An 18,059-nucleotide genomic window follows, 5' to 3' on the forward strand; every position below is an offset into this window, starting at 1 on the left:
TTGCACAACTGTCACTTTCCAGCTGATAACAGCTGGAGTTTGACCTCCATGTTTGTCATTATGTAATACGTACAAAACAGTCGCATCGATGGAAGCTAGGATGAGACTAAATCCCAGCTGGTGTCTCCAGGCACAGCACCATTGTGAAAAACAGTTTACAGTATAGCACAGTCTAGTCTAGCTCAGTTCTGAAATACAGATCTCTCTTGTAAAGGATGTCATCAGTTTAGAAATGCCCACGCAGTCGGTGCATTGATTCAGTGCCAAACAGAGAAGAATTCCTAACATCCGACCCTCTCTGCATGCACTCCTTCACTTCATCCAGAAATCTTCTCTGAGAGCTGAGGAAAAATATAAAAACGTGCAGGTCACTATTTACCAGTGACATTAATGAGGTGATGCTTAATGGCACCTCGTCCCCACCCAGCTCCAAATCTCATTTCTATGTTTGTAGCACAAAAGATCTTAACCTGCATATTATCAAGAGTAAAGGAGAAATCATTAAGGCCTGTGTAGGATCTTATGGAACGGAAGCAGTTCAAGCTTCAAGCTTTGACAGCTCTTGGTTATATTCAGTAAGTAGCTCTTTGTTGGAGAGAATAACTGCTGAGACAGCGAGTAATTCTCGGGCAGCTTGTGGTTGTTCATACAATAAAGCCAGACTACAGAGGATTATTAAACAGCCCTGAAGCACTGTGACACATCCACAGAGGTGGCGTTGTGCAGATGTTTGTCACAGTTGTTTATCCAGAGACCAACCTCAGTGTGAGCACAGACCAAAGCTGACCCCGACGCGCCACAGAGGAACACGAGTTTACAGCTTACAGTATGATGAATGCACAGATATGTTGAGTCCATTTATGCTGTTTCTGTCCAGAGCTTGTCAGTTTTATTTATTCATTATCCCCCCCACTGTAGGAGGCTCCCACATGCCGAGGGACACATATTTGGGAGGCCACGTGTCAAAGAAATGGCTGAGTTGTCGGCCGATTTTCAGGATAAAGATCTTTAAATGTAACGTAAAAAGTCACAAGTCGTCTCTTTCCTCCTGTGCAGCATGAACTGAAAACACCCACACAGATGCAGAGCGCACAGGCAGGCATGCAGGCTGGAGAGGACAGGAGGGATTTCCCCATACTGGCTCTGCAGTGGCTGCCCTAGATTCCACTGAACGATTGTCTCGCTGCAACTAGACTATTATTAGAGCTGTATTATCAGGAGACAGGGAGTGAGAGAAGAGGGAGGGGGACAATGCAGAGAAGAAAGCGCTGCCTTCTTTTTCCTTCAGTTTGTGTCCTCATATTCTGCTGAATATTCAACATTTAGTTCTTTATTTGGTTCCCCTCAGAAGTCGGCTTCTCTGTTCCCATCAGGAGTTGATATTTCACACGAGGTTTGCATAGCTGCAAGTGCAATTAAGTGTTTTAGCTGTCTCACATCCATGGCTATGTTATGTCTTTGCACTGTGGAAGGAAGCCATGCAACAACCCATGCATTGTAGGCTTTGTTTGAGGGTTGCAGAAACTTTACCAAGTCTCCTTTGATAATGATCAATTATCAAACTTCATTGAAGTTCCAGAAAAGTGTGAAAGGCAGTTTAATAAAGTCTGACTACTGAACAGATCAGAGACAGAGTTGGTCTTAAAGACTAAAGTTGAGAAACAAATTGGGTTTTCCTGTCAGCAGGTCAGTGTAGTTAGTGGGATTCATTTGGACTACACAGGTAAAAGACTGCAGGCTGCTTTTGGAGTTAAACAAGGGGTGTGTGTGTGTGTGTGTGTGTGTGTGTGTGTGTGTGTGTGTGTGTGTGTGTGTGTGTGTGTGTGTGTGTGTGTGTGTGTGTGTGTGTGTGTGTGTGTGTGTGTGTGTGTGTGTGTGTGTGTGTGTGTGTGTGTGTGTGCGTGTGTCAGTCTAAGGGATCTTATTCCTGTAAAGAGATGGGTAGATGGATGGAAAACAAACCAATAATAATACAAAACCAAACAAATGCGAGACACCTCAGTGAGGTCGGGGACACATGCTCGGTCTCATGATGAGGTCCAAAGAGCCAACAAAATGACAAATGATACTTTTATAGATGTATTTAATACTGACTACAATAATAAATGATGAATATCATGAAGATGTTTATACAGTTCATAAATTCTCACATTCTATATTCATTGTGTGTAAAGTGAAATGTTTCAGGGCTTCTTTTATCTTCTATTGATCGTGATTTAGAGTTCATGAATATCATAAATCGAGTGTCTCACATTAGAATATTTTGATCATAAAGATCTATCGAGAAAGGATTCTGAAAAGTACCTTTATTAATACTCACCTTTACCACAAATTACTGCCTTAAAGCGGCACTGCATGGAGGCGGTCGGCTGAAGTGTTACTGGGTTGGCCTTCCTCATAGTTTCTCTGTAGGAAATGTAAAGAAATTGCCATCTCTGTATGTGAGCAAATATGTGACTTTAGATTTGGACCAGCCAACAGATGACCATAAACAGACACTTCACACTGGTCTGCCAGCATGCATCTCCATACATCTCCATACACTCCCACCAGCTTCAGTCGGCTCCTTGGGAAGCACTCTGAAATTCCTGAATCAGCTTTTCTGAACGATCCTCTGAAGGCTGCGGTCATCTCTGTGCACCTTCTCCTACCACACGTTTCCCACACAGTCAACTTTCCATTACTAATAATAATTAATTTTCATCAGTGACCTTGTGTGGCTCACCTCCTCATGCCTATGGTTTCTTGTTCTGCACTAAACCCAGAGGTTCATGGTGTTTGTTCGGGTCTGAAATAGAATATTGTATTAATTTGAGATGTTGTACTTCTGATTTTCAAGAGCTTTAATGTTGAAATTTAAAACAAACAAGCTTCTGAAATTTCGACATGTCGTGCGTCCATAAACATGCTCTGGGATGTGTGACTGTCCTGTAAGCACAACACTGGACAACTGTTTTACTCCTTCTCCTGGTTGCTTTGGATCATATCACGCTACAACGACAAAAATGTGTTTTCTCTTAAAGCGTCCGCAGCGCTGCATATTTTTGGATTTTCGTCTTTTCCTCTCACCTCACAGTCCCTCCTGGCTCCTGAGCCCACACATCTCTCACGAGGAGAGCGGCAGGAAAAGCTGGATCACACGACTCTGCTCGAGGCCGTTTACTTTCCTTTATCTGTCTGTTGCTCACTCTACATGTTTGTCTCAAGCTCTTGGCTTGTTCCACTTTCTTCCACATGTTCATGGTTTCAGTTCTGTTGTGTTGCATGTCTCTACGCTACACATCGTGTCTCTGTTTGTTTCCAACGTGGTGCGAGCAGAGAGAGATGACCTTCTAGAAGAAGGGATGTGGCTTCATGCTGTCATTGAGTATTACTTCAACTCATCTGCTCTCTTATTGTATCTCTCGCCTTCGTGTTATTTCTAACCCAGTGACCTTCCACAAAAGAGACAGTCTTCCCTCCTCACAGAGTCCTGTCTGTCTCTGTTGTGTTGGAGTTTGTTTACTTGTGAAGCACCATGTTGTTCAGTTGGTGAATATGAATAAAGATGATTGTTATTAAAGATTAAAGATGTTCGATAAATCAGACGAGACCCTGAATGTTAACATTTTAACACATGCTAATGGTGTTGCCTTCCTCACAGAAAAGGGATGAAGTTATATATCAATTTATTTATAACTTGGGAGATCATAACCATCTCTGCAGCAAGGTAGACTGGCACACATTTCATGAGCTGCTTCATATATTTATTTGCCTCTTGGGGACCATCTCTGTGAAAGGCTGTCTCACCGTGTCTCTCTGGCCTCTGCTGATTGATATTCTCTAACTCTAAAATGCTCCAGCATCATTTGTTGCTACGTGGCACCTTGGTTACAGTAATGTAAGCCTGGTTCATGCTCATTTGGTTTCCCAGTAGTTCACCTCTCTTCCTTCCAAATTTATTTTGCTGTGAGTATTTTTATAACTCCTTGTTTTGTCACTACATACTGTTGACTCTCCCTTTTTCTTGTGTCTGTATCTGATGATCATTGATATGAGGGGAATCCACAGTCCCCAGCTGATATGCTTTAGCTGATATGCAGATTTGTACCAAACTGCAGATTTGTGTGTTTATGTAATGTGACACAGATTCACCTCTTCATGGTGCAAGTTCACTCCCTTTGTATCTCTGCATTCGTCTGCCTGTTCATTCCTCGAGTCAGCCCTATGTGAGCCTACAGTGTCTTCTAGTCATTGTACACTGTAAAAAAAAAAATCCTAATATAAAGGTATTTTACAGTTTTGTTCTGTTCTTCTAGAATAGCATTAAATTTACATAAATGTAAAATAACGTAAAATCACTGTAAATGTAATAAAACATAATTTTCTTGGTTTTTTTAAATGTATCTGTACATATGCATATTTAGACTGTTAAAATACATTCACAAATCTATCATGATGTCACAAATATGTGTCCGTTACTTGAAAGATTGAACTGTTAAATTCAAATGTAATGCTATGGAAAAATATATAAAATGATTCTCATAAACTTTTTTTACATCAAATAATAATTATTATCATTGCTACTTAGGGCGATCGTGGCTCAAGAGTTGGCAGTTCGCCTTGTAATCAGAAGGGTGCCGGTTCGAGCCCCGGCTCGGACACTCTCTGTCGTTGTGTCCGTGGTCAAGACTCTTCACCTACCGCCTACTGGCGATGGCCAGAGGGGCCGATGGTGCGATATGGCAGCCTCGCCTCTGCCAGGGCATGCAATCCATTATTATTTAAACCAACTGTTAACTGTATATTTCTGTACATTTAAGTATTATTATTCATATTCATATTTCATTGTTTAATCACATTAACATGTTCCTAATTTAATGTTTAAAAGCACTTGAAAAAGGCAAAATCCCAGTAAAATTAGGGCAACAAACTGTATTGTCATTACTGAAAATAACCGTATTTTTATGAGAAAGTTATTTTCTATTATTTTCTGGTAGTATTTTGGCGCCCCAGCTGCCGGAATATTACTGTTTTTCTAGGATTTCTTTTTTTAACAGTGTATGTAATAATATCACAAATACACAAGTACTCAAAGTAGTATAAAGGATGGGCTTGTTTGTGGTGACAGTGTGACAGATGTAACTTTTCTTTCTCCTGTTACTGCGGATGGTGATGGAAAGGCTTGAGTTTAAATCTCCTTACTTGTTCTAAGTGTGTTTGTGTGCTTGCTTCCTATTCTGTGTGTGAGGCAGTGGAGGTTGGGGGTAAAGGGGATAAAGAAGTCTTTTTAGCTTGGCTAGCATGCATGTTTTCTCTCCAGTCAAGCTCAGTAAATCAGATTAGACTTTTTGGCAAGCAGAATAGAACTGTGTGTGTGCGTGCGTGCGTGTGCGTGTGTGTGCGCGTGCGTGTGCGTGTGTGTGCGCGTGCGTGTGTGTGCGTGCCTGTGTGGACATGACTTTTTGGAGGGTAAGACTGGAGCTCAGACAGATATAGAGGGAGATGGAGAGAAAAGGAAGAGGGTGTAGCTGCTTGTGAAAGTTATGAAGTCATCAGAGGGGTTAAAAATGTCACACTGAATCACTCTGTCGACTCTTTTCATATTTTCATAGATATTTTTCATTGTAATAAGAGAAAGGAAATTAAAGACAGAGTACGTATTTGTCCTGCAGTCAGAGCAATCACAAAACTCTCACAGAAGGGTTTCAGTCTCCTGGTTTGCTGCAGCTGTATGTGATGTTGACATGTTCAAAAACATGAAGTGATTGTTTAGAATGGTTTACCTGCACATTCATGTATGCTTCGTGCAGTGGACTAAAGAAGTCTCATATAAAGGCCAAAGCATTTCCATTTCCATGCAAGCATTTTATATGTGCATGTTTGTGCTTTATGGTTATGCATGTAAGTAAATCCACTGGAAACACCTTGCTGTTGTCATCATGGTCATCAAGTGCTCTCTCAGTGGTCACAGTCACAACCTTTGTTCTCCTCTGTATTCTTTCTTGTGTGTGGTTGTGTTTTTTCCAGCTTCCCCTGGTGCTCAGTTTAAAAAGCAGATTTGGCTGCACTCTCCTCATTGGTTCTGTATTTTCATGACTTGTGCTCATTGGCTGCCAGCGGCCGTCGGTGCAGCCAGCCAGAACGCAGCTCTGCAGCTGTTAGTGATGGGCAGATTATACTCTGCTGCACTGCTAAACACACCTCCAAAACAATCAGACACTAAATCATCTGTACACAGAAAATATGTGACATCTTCATAAACTTTGCTTGCCCCTCTCTGCCCCTGACCTTGCATCTGCACGCTCAAGGCCTTGAAATATTTAAAGCTGAACGAGACGCTGAGCTGCACGTGAAGCTGCAAGTGAAAGGTGGAAATCAAAAAAAGACACACACAAAGATTCGATAGGAAACTAGGTGTGTGTGTGTGTGTGTGTGTGTGTGTGTGTGTGTGTGTGTGTACATAGCCAATGCTTAGTGCGACCTTCAGTTACTATAGCAACCGACTCACCAGACTCTCCATTTTTCAATTCCTATCGTGTGTTTTTCTTGACTGAGTTCTACATGTGTGTGCATCTGCATACGTCTGCATGTATGTATCATGTCTTCCTTGCTGTGAATGTCTCAGGCTGTTCAGTCATTTAGTGAGTAACATGTGCTAGCAGACGGATCATCCCGACAGTGGAACAGACTGTGCAGCTCTCCTCCCCTGCATTCCTTCTCCTGCAGGTTTGTCTAAATGCTCAGTGCACTATGAGATGCATTCATCTATCTGAGACGTCCCGCGCGTGAGCCAAGCTCCGGTTTGTGCGCTGCTGAGAGACGCAGACGGGTTCTGCAGGAACGTCTCACTCTCCCTGTCGTCGTCACGTCTCTTGTGCTCGACTGAGAGTGAAATCTCCAGATTGTAGAGATGGATGAAGCCGATCGCTGTGAGGAGAATGTGACCCATCACACTGATCCCACACAGCGCACACACTCACATAGGTATTTGTTTAGAGATTCCAGTGGGTAAAGTCAAACAGGCCTCCTCATTTGGTTACTGACTGTTGTTCTCTTACTTGGATTCTTTGATGTTTATCTTAAAGCTGAGGTTTTACATACTGTAATAGTATTTAAATAACTCATTCAAATGGAAACAGCCGTGGTGGAGACGACGTTTACTGATCACGCTGTGGACGGGAGGCAGGGCTGTTTAAGCTCCGCTGCCACGAGGACAGATACAAGAAATCTATAATAAATCTATAACTGTACAATAGAACACTTTATTGATTTCTCATTGTATTATTCCAACTCTGTGCTTTTACACCATTTCCCCTGTGAGCTGATATCATTTTCTGACATTTTAAATTCTATTTTGCTTTGTTGATTTTTGAAACACTCTTTGTTTTTATCAATATTTTTATTTATAACGATTGCTTTAGCTTATTATAAGTGTACTTTTAAATGGATAATTCAGTCTGTATGAGCTACATACTACATGTTTTGCACGTGTATCTTTAGTGGTGAATGTTCAGTATCTTTGCCTTTCTGTATGTTTCACTTTAAAGTGAAAATAGGATTCTGACAGCAAAAAACAATTTAAGTATGATAGATTTAGCTGTTTTTAGGTGAGTTTAATTGAAACACTGTCACTGTTCTGATCAGGCCAGCAGCTCATTTTCTCTGAGCTTTTGGTTTTATTTTGTTCTAATCCTGATTCTCCTGAAGTTAGAAGGATGACTTGCCAAACGTCTTGTTGAGTTTGTCTGGATTCACGTCTATATGGATAGAAGGACAATCATGTAATTTCTTTTATGACTGTATCTTAGCAGCACTTCTTTTTATCTCACTCGTTCTTCTCTGATCTGAGCACTTGGCACAACTGTAAAATCGCACATTGTTTACTCTAAAGTGTGGTGATCAGTGTCTTCCTATAGCATGAAGTGATAACGTTTCAGTTTGCCTTGTTTAAAGACAAACAGTGGTGGTTATCAGTGGAAACAGCTGGAATGACGTTATCTCTTCAGTGGTGACAGAAGGTATGCATTTTAACGATCCTGATGATAATGACACCAGTATAATGATGAAACCAGTAAGAATGAATGATGGCATGATTCGCTTAGTTACAGCTAACTTATTGGCTGCATTTGCCGCTTTCCTCACCTGTATATAAAAAAAAGTATGTTTAATATGACACTTACAGGTTAGGATAAACACCGTAAGAGCTAAACTGTACGTTTATATCAGATAACTAGAGTAGGTCAGTGAACCAGTGAGTAAAGTAACTGCTGGTTGTGCCCCAGAATGAAATGAAGGGAAAGCACTGAAAGAATATGAAGCTAATTAAAATGAATGACAGACACACACCAGGATGGATGGACGGATGGACGGACGGAGGGATGGATGGATGATCACATGAGCAGGGAAGGGTGATGAGGGTGATGGGTTAGGTGTAAAGGAATGAGTACTACTCTGCCAAACGAAATAAAGGAGACCAGTGTTGAATTTGAAGTGGAGGATAAATGTACGCAGTAATAAACAGATGAGTAATATGTGGCGATAACACAGCAAGGGTAAACAAAGACGGCACGACAATGATGTCCTCAGCGTGTGCTGGCTGGGAGCTATCACTCAGTCGACTGCAGCAGTGCATTGTGGGAGACGGAGTGGGTGGGAGGCTGAATGAGGAGAGAGATGCACTCGCTGGTCTCTCTTCCTCTGTCTCTCTGCTCGTGGAGGAAAGAGTGGGGGAGGGGATGAGTTACAGGAGGGAGAGGAAGCAGAGAGAGAGGGGGGAGTAAATGATGAGGATGGGGAGAGAGAGAGAGAGAGATGATCACTACCTAACACACACACACACACACACACACACACACGTGCAACAGTCAGTCACTGGAGTATCTTCTGACTGTCAGCTATGCAGCGTTTGAATACTAAAGAACGGATGCAGACTGATCAGACTTGTCGTACGTGCTTTGTGTCTGTATACATGCAGTCGTCCTCTGAGTCATTTGAACTAAACATGAATCAGGTGGTCAGTGAGGCTCACCTGTGGCTCAGCTGTGCGACTGTCTTTCTATACTCCGGATCATGTTGCATTTGTGATGTTACTGTATTTTGTGTGGACAAAGTGCCTGTCCAAATGTCTGGGACTGTAAAGTCTGCTCTGCACTGGTGGTAAACATGATTTGTGGCGTTACCTGCCTTTTATGGAAACATGCTTTGGCGCCTGTTGCTCTCTTCTTTTTTTCCTGTTGGATTCGTGGTCGTTAACTCTGTCACTATCCATGTTTTGACGCTCCCAGCGTGCTGGTGTGTACGGCTGCTGTAGCCCAAACATTAGCACGTGTGCTTCTGCTGGCTGCTCCTACTTTTGTCTGAGTAAATCAACCTAACATGAAGTCTGTCCCAGTCACGTGATTGGTTCTGTGTGGTGCTATTATGGTTGTCATTGGTCTGTCACGTTGTCTGTCCAAACATGGATGAAATGAGTTTCTAACTTTCTATTGATCGCGTCATACTTACATCGAGGTTAACTTATTTTATGATAATTATCTTTATTGTTTTATTATCCAGCATTATCTGTCTGTAAATCCTACTTATTTGCATTGTGTGTGAGAGCTATTACTCTTTGTCTTATCTCTTAACTCCTCTTCTTCCTCGTCCTGTGTGTAACAGATGTTTAATGTGGGTCTTGATGAGCTAAACCAAACGATACTCATTGCGTTAATTTTATCGGTTATTAACAATTTTTTGTGTGCTTTCCTTCTGCTGTGTCGTATACAGGTATATGTGGAGTTTGATGACCAGGAGTGGGACAAGAGGGAGTGGGTGAAGGTCTATGAGGATTTCCAACTGTTTCTACTAGAGCATCAGCTGGTCTGGGCCAAGAGGAAGGAGGGCGCAGCAGCAGCAGGAGGAGGGGCAGGAGGCCTACTGCAGGGATCCAAGGCCAAACACATACAGTGGCCTGCCCTGGTAAGACCTGTGTTTGCTATTTATAGGCTGGGCACGATAATGATAGTGGCCAGCCAAGTTGACTATGCTGTTATGCATCTCCCACAGCGTGGAGCTCCAAGTATTCTGTTCTCTCTTGTCTTTTATATGCTGCTATGTGGATTGTCTCTCTGGTTTTGCATAAAGGTGTTCCTGTTTACCAGCTTTTCTATAAACTTGTTTGACTCTGGCTGTTTTTTCTTTGGCACTTTGTCATGCTTTTCCATTTCTTGTCAATCATCAGTGAACTGATGAAGTTTTAGGTTCTTCAGCTGCTCAGCTATGATTACTCACAGCCAACATGCGTCCTCTGCAGCTGGTGTCCAGGGTTAGGTTTTCTGCACACAGTCACAGCTGCTGAACTTGTATGAACCTGGATTATTGTTATCATCCACGTGGTCTGATTTCGTGGCACAAATTATTCTGTCATCAGTAAAAACTCATGTTAGCTTTATCTCATCTGGCTCTATGTAGCACACAGCTAGCAGGTGTAGCTGCCTGCTGCATGATGATGATGATGATGATGATGATGATGACTGTGAACAATAGTGATGATAAACTGTTTATTATTATCTGTTTTCTTCTAATCTTTACACCCCATGATCATAGCTGTGAGTTAGGAGGGTGCATAGTTGATACAGATCAATAATACAGTACCATATTATGCCACAGTGGATACTTTGTCACTATGTGCAGGTGTGTAGTAATATTGAAAAGGTGTTCCTGGTATTTCTAGGATACCGTCCAGGACTTTCTCAAAATCTATCAGGTCTTTCACAGTACTGATGATGTAGGAGACGTATGTTGGTCACTGTTGTTGTGTTTACTGATTAATGGCACAAACAAAGGCTGATTCCAGTGATTCTGACAATATATCCTCCAAAATCTCTTTTAAATGAACTAATATATCATTTTAAATTCATTTATGATCAGCAAGTGTGACGAGCTGTGTGGAAGCAGCGGTTGTGACAGTTTGGTGTGGAGCATTCAGAGGTGTATTTACACAGCGGAGTGGACGTCCCAGCAGATTCAGAGTGCAATGCTCCGAAAAAGAACTGGATGAGTTCTGTGACCATGATAAATGTTCATGACACTACACTTAAAAAAAAAAAAAAAAAGAGAGAATGAAGCAAAGTTGTGTCTGAAAAGTCCACAGGACTCCTGGAATAATGTGTTTTGGCCAGACGAGACCAAAATGGAGATGCTTGGCCATAATTCCCAGTGCTATGTTCAGAAACCAACTGGAGAATATGGGCAAAACCAGCTCATACCAGTGAATGATGTCAGGCGTGGTGGTGGGGGATGATTTGGGTTGTTTTGCAGCAACAGAACCTGGGCACTGTGCAGTCATTGAGGTAAAGATGAAGTCGGGATGTTCGTGACTAGTTAACTGGAGGACTAGTCTATGCTATTGTCAGTCGTTTGTACCAGACTTACTAGTCCTGTAATCTAATTGGTTTACAATTAAAATCAGGCCCAGGTAAATTGTTGTCCTAAATGTAATGCAGCCATTTGCCATCAGATGGAGCACTGTAGTTGAAAACCGTCATCTGTTAAACTGTGCCTGATCTTTTTGTTAATACGGTTATTGTTCATTCTTAAAAGGTGAAACAATGAGATCGCAGATATAAGTGGCAGAAATCAGCTTTCTCTGAAGGCTGCATGGTCTTTCCCTTAGAGCTCAGAGCAGAGCCACTACTCCACATCGAAAGGAGCCAGCTGAGGCAGTCGCCTACTGGCTAAGGTGTTTCTGGCCAGGCATGTTGTACCAGGAGGAGGTACTGAGGTGAATAAGCTGTAGGAGGTGGCTGGCAAGAGGGGGGTCTAGGTTTCCTTGCTTAGGCTGCTGCCCTCGCAACTCAAGTTCAGATAAGCAGAAGAATATGGGCGAGCGATTTGTTGCTGTGTTATTTGATGGTTACCTGAAGTCCTCTGCTTGGGGAGGAGAGGAAGTGCTCATCCTCATCCCAGCTGCTTCACACTCTGCAAGAGCTCCAGTAGCACGAGTGTAAGCAGGAGGTCATCCCTGGATAAAGTCAGCAGAATCACATCATCTGTAAAAAGCACAGATTAGATTCAAGTGGACTGAACCCAACATCCTCAGTCTCTGTGGCTCAGCCAATGGCAGAGCCACAGAGACTGGTTTGGAACATACGTTTCACCTTAGTGAAAATACATGTCTGTAAGTGGCCTTCAAAGTGTGTGTCAGTGATCACGTGAGGCTCGGTCTGCTCTGCGGCTTGCGTCATACACACACTTTGGTGTGGTGGCAGTGTGGTTGCCGTGGTGTTTATGCCGCTGTCTCGATGTCGCACTGCTTCGTGTGACTGACGCTGTATCAGGAGATGATCCTGTGGGTCTGCTGGTGCTGAGCTGTGAGCTCCTATTCTCAGTGTCACAGCTGAAGGTTTTTGGGTTTGTCACTTACTGGAGGATTTACTTTGCAAATGTTTGACATTGATGTCATTTAGTTTCAGACTGTGTGCTTGTTTCTCTGTGTGCGTACAAATGTGATTCACTGTTTTGGTTATGTAATAGCAGAGTGCACAGCGCCATCTGGCACACACATTGTAGATAAGAGTTCAAAGACACGCACACTTTTTCCTGGTTGTTTTTCTGCCTCTCTTACTGCTCCTCCCGTTTCTCACAGATTTATCACACTGTTGCTATTGCCATAGCAACAACATTGAAATATAGTACAGACTCATACCTGATTGACCCGCTGCCCTCTGGTCGGCGCCTCAGGTCGGTCAGGTCCCACATCTCCAGACTCTCAAACAGCCACTCGGACTGTCAGCAAACCCCACCCTGCCCACTCACCTCACCAATCTGAGCCACGGTCTGAGTAACCCTCATCACTAAGGCCACGCACATGCTCACACCAAGTCCTTTGCACTACTTCCAAGCACTTTGTTCTCCAGTGTGTGGCTTTAAAACCTCATGTGGGCCCATGCTGGCTGAATTTTTCAGCCCAGCAGCTGCTGCTAGACAGAGACGGGAGTAGATGAGCAGGCGAGTGGACCCAGCAGATCACTTGTGCAGTTATTACGTTGTTGCATAACCATCCGCATGCACACAGGCCTTTTATATCTTAGTGAGGACATCTAATTGACATAATGCTTTCCCTAGCCGCTTACCTTAACCCTAACCATCAAAAATGAACCCTAACCATAACCTAACTGTAACCCTGCCACTCAAACCAATCTGAGCCTCAAACATGCCTTCAAAACTTGTGGGGACGGGCGTTTGGACCCCACAAGTATAGTAACAGTCGAATTCTTGGTCCTCACAAACACGTATAAGTGTGCACACAGACACACACAGAGGGGCTGTTGCTCTTATCAGTATTAATTCACTATTAATTATTGTCATTCATCTCTCTGTCTGGGCTTTTCTCTGTGTGTTTTGTTTCTTTTGAAGCTCACTCTGAGTTTACAGAAAAGTCTGGACTGATTATGTATTTGTGTGGTTCATACATGTGTTTGTATAAGTCTGTCTGCAGAGCTGCTGTAATATGGGAGGATCTGCTAGTCTCAGTGTCCCAAGGTCTGTTGTCCATGTATCCTCCAGCTGCTAATATACCAAAATGCACATCTATAAATAAGCTATACAGCCATGTTCATTGCTGCTGTCATCTCTATGTTTCATCTTCAGTATGACAGTAAAATGTCCATCAGTTTCTTTGAGGTCGCTAGCGAGAGTTAACCATAGTTTGGATGAAGTTTGCAGATTGTCCATGGAGGTGTGTAATTATTCACTGAAGCCAGATAGTTCTGTTTAGATGTAAAGAGCAAAGGCAGCATGGTGACAGCAGAAGTCGACCCAGCGGTAAAGGAAAATTGTGTGTGAGGTTTATTGAGAGTATTAATAGAATATGAATGACTTTCAGTAGTAACAGCTGTAACAGTTGTAGGTGCGGCTGTAGGAGGATCCTGTAATCTGATAACCATGAGGGCAACTAGAAGTAACCTAGCTAAAATGTTAGCTACATTCAAAGCTTAAATATATTCCTGTTTTTGTGTTAGCAGAGAGCTGTGAACGAAACCTGCTGAGTAAAAAAGCTCATTTCTTTTCTCCACTCTTTCTGATTTTATGATCTCATAGATCCCAAAGTTTCATTATTGTCATTTCTTCTTTGCATTATCTTATGATAAGTGTAAGGGTGTCTTTTTTTGTAAGCTCCACATTCGTCTTACTTTCAGCCTGGGGGTGTAAACTCCGGGTTCAGACCAGGTGCCCTCTCACTGTTACAACATTTGGATTTGAACAAACAAACACTTAACAGAAATCACATTAGTTTGTTGTTAGTAGTTTGATATCATTGTATCTGAGTCACAGCCCAGTTATTGACACACATCCAATTATACATAAGGACATGATGTTACGTCGTTGTAATGAACTTTACAATAACAACAAAATGTTGCATATTATCATATTCATTACATGCCATGCTGTAGAACTATTTGGCCTGTTTCCCCTATTGGCAGTGAAACAAAAAGCATATAATGCCTTTATGATATGTTAAAGGCTCATAAATGCATAAAACTGGTTATTTTTTTATTCTATAGTTGTAGGTTATTGTTAGGCACAAAGTCGCATGTTTAATCAGTTTGTTCTCATGTGAAAGTGACAGTTTGGGTCTCCTTTCAGAACTTGGCAAAGCATTGACACGTCTCAGTAACCTGTATGTACATATGATTGTTTGAAATGATGAGTCTGGAATCTGCAGTTGTTTACACATGGCTCCAAGAGATCCTCCCAACTTGTGTAAATCTCCAACTTTGCTTCTTACATCTTGCTCCTTGGACTTTCCCGTTGTTCTGAGTATTGGTCAATCCAATGACTGCTGTCAAACTGCCAGCTGTAGCGAATCATGAGCACTTATGAGAAGTTAGTAGGCCTTTGTCTTGTCAAGTTAAAAGACATGTTTGTGTAGCCATATGTGAGCCTGCATATATACTGTTGACTCTGTGTGTATTTAAGAAAATCCAAAATAAATTCAAACTTGTGCACCTAGTTCTTGATTTTTAGAGTCTGTGTGCTGTACCATCGTCCCACCCTGGAAAAATAGCTGTTCAAAGAAATATGAAAAGCCCAGAGTTAACTTGACATTGATGTTTATGATGACTGTATGTAAACTTCTGACCACAGCTGTATGTGAGGTGAATGTGCCTGAGACAGGACCTGCCACAGGCTGCATGTTTAGGTTGGGTCTCTTATGCTGTAGAGTTCCCAGTGACCCCACCCTGCTTACACCCGCTCCATAACTCACCAAGACAGGTCCCATCCCCCAGAGTCCCTGCGCGCGCACATACGCGCACACGCGCACACGCGCACACACACACACACACACACACACACACACACACACACACACACACACACGCACACGCACACACACACACACACACACACACACACACACACACACACACACACACACACACACACAGACAGACATAGACATTTGGCTTTAATTTAGCTCTCTTGTGTTTACTTTGCTCTGTTTTCCTCTGGCTGTATGTTGCTTTCCTCTAGTCTCCCATAGATACAGCAGAACAACACTGTCTATGTGTCTCTGTTGTGTCTAATTTCACCCCCACTCCCCTGTTTTGTTTTGTTTTTTTTCTCAAAATTACTTCAGTGAGGGCTTTTAATTTAGCATTTATTGAGGAAAAGCGAAAGACCACACATAAGGTTCATGGATGTAGTGGAGGAGAGGGTGAGGTAGAGGGGGATGATCTGCTGAGGCGACCCCTAATGGACCAGCCCAAAAAAGGAGGTTTGCATATAGTGCAAGTATACAGCTTCATATCTGAACCTGCATCCTGGTCACATAATAGCAATCTTAGTAAAACGACAATATGGGAGAATATAGTTTGGTCAGATAAACCAAAATTGAACTATTTGAATGCTGTAATACCCACCATGTTTGCACCTCAGCCTAAAAACACCACCAACAAGGTTTCAACAAGACATTGATCCCAAAGTTTGTAACTTTGAGGAAAGTCTGTTGGTTTCAGAGACAGAAAGTAAAGCTGCTAGAATGACCCAGACAGTCACCTGACCTGAATCTGTGGGAAGGATCCACGGAGCATTCGGGATTTATAGACTGTGTGGTGAAGGGGTCAACGTCACACCTGAGCAATGATGGGACTGGTTTCTCCATACAGAAGGTGTCATGAAACCGTCATCACCAGCATACACTTTTGTATAAAGTAATAAATAAATGTCATTGTGTTCAATACATTTTCCCTGTGTCATTTCTCATTCTTACACATTATTTATTTACATCTATGGTTTGATTTCTTTGCATGTGTGGCTTGAAAGTGTTGTTACCGACATCTGATGATAATTTCATGTCAGTGGCACCTTTAGGAATATATTTACTTAGAGAACTGGTGGCATGCAGCAAGAGTCCTGACAGGGACTAGAAAGAGAGAGCACAGAGTTCAAAATCCTGCTCCTCACATACAAGGTCTTAAATAATCAGGCCCCATCTTATCTTAATGACCTTGTAGTACCATATCACCCCATTAGAGCACTTCGCTCTCACACTGCAGGCCTACTTGTTGTTCCTAGAGTATTTAAAAGTAGAATGGGAGGCAGAGCCTTCAGTTTTCAGGCCCCTCTTCTGTGGAACCAGCTTCCAGTTTGGATTCAGGAGACAGACACTATCTCTACTTTCAAGATTAGGCTTCAAACTTTCCTTTTTGCTAAAGCATATAGTTAGGGCTGGACCAGGTGACCCTGAATCCTCCCTCAGTTATGCTGCAATAGACGTAGGCTGCCGGGGATTCCCATGATGCACTGGGTGTTTCTTCTTCACTCACCTTTTTCACCCACTATGTGTTCATACACTGCAATGCATTTATTGCTTAAATTGACAGTATGTCTCTGTCCTGTCTTCCTCCCGTCATCCTCAGCTGGTGGGAGCTCCTCAGTGAGCCTGGTTCTGCCGGAGGTTTCTTCCTGAGAAGGAGTTTCTCCTTCCCACCATCGTCACACTGCTTGATCATAGGAGGTCACCTGATTGTTGGGGTTTTCTCTGTAACATTGTAGGGTCTTTATCTTACAATATAAAAATCACCTCGAGGCATTTGCTATTGTGATTTGGCACGAGAACAGCGTAACTGAAGTGAGATAAAATGTCAGGATCCTTTTATGTTCTTTCTCTGCCTCTCATTGCAGTCGTTACAAATGCTTGATCAGGTTCTTTTTGTGGACACAAATGTGAACTTCAGACATCAGCCTGCTCAGCACAGTGCTCTGATTTTCATGTGCCACAATCATCACTTTGCTCTAAAAATACTGCTTTACAGTATCGCAGTGAAGACAGTGACAGACCAGACTAATGAGACTCGGTGGTAATAACTAAAATTTGATACTTGAAATCATTGTGTTGCTTCCAGTTGTTGCTGGAAGTCTTTTACATGCCTGCTGCATTAGACAGCACCATGAGCTCCTCCAAAGTGAGAGTTTAACATGTGGTAACAGCATTAACTTTATGAACTACTTCTGGTTGTACCTCAGGAGGTAGAGGAGGTCATGGTTGGTGGATTGATCCTTGGCCGCACCAGTCTAAGTGTAGTTGGGCTAGATACTGACCTCAGGTTGGTCACTGATGCATCCACTGGTGTCTGAATATTGGATAAAAAGCAGAGAAATAAAAGGGCTTGTATGAAGTTGTATAAAGAGAGATAAGAATAGAATAGAATAGAATAGAATTCAACTTTATTGTCATTGCACATGCACAGGTACAGGGCAACGAAATGCAGTTTGCATCCATCCAGAAAGTGCTTTAGCCGTGATATAGATATATTACAATATATATTAGCAATAATAGAGATGTGTAAGTATATTACAGAAATGGGTCTATTATGGTATGTTATAATGTACACAGTGTGAAGTATGTTATGAATATTCTATAACTATAAGTATGTACAGGCTGTAGTGAGTACAAGCTATGTACAGGCTATGAACAGGATATAAATATGAAATAAAAACTATACAGAAATCTGAGATATACAGTTATACAGAATGTGAACTATGTAAGTTATAAACAGTTGTAGGATTAAAAATTATCGTATGTACAGAATGAT

The 18,059-nt window shown here is 42.2% G+C and overlaps 1 protein-coding gene across 3 annotated transcripts in view; it reads left to right on the plus strand.

Annotated features, from left to right (window-relative positions):
- The window catches only part of jmjd1cb (jumonji domain containing 1Cb), a 112,734-nt gene that overhangs the window by 35,136 nt on the left and 59,539 nt on the right, over positions 1-18,059 (plus strand). For all 3 annotated transcript variants that reach the window (XM_031739661.2, XM_031739667.2, XM_039616051.1), the window contains exon 2: positions 9,748-9,939. In XM_031739661.2, coding sequence (XP_031595521.1) covers positions 9,748-9,939 — 192 coding nt within the window. The remainder of the gene's footprint in view (positions 1-9,747; positions 9,940-18,059) is intronic.

Source organism: Oreochromis aureus, linkage group 8, assembly GCF_013358895.1.
Source record: "Oreochromis aureus strain Israel breed Guangdong linkage group 8, ZZ_aureus, whole genome shotgun sequence".
NCBI classification, from domain to species: Eukaryota; Metazoa; Chordata; class Actinopteri; order Cichliformes; family Cichlidae; genus Oreochromis; species Oreochromis aureus.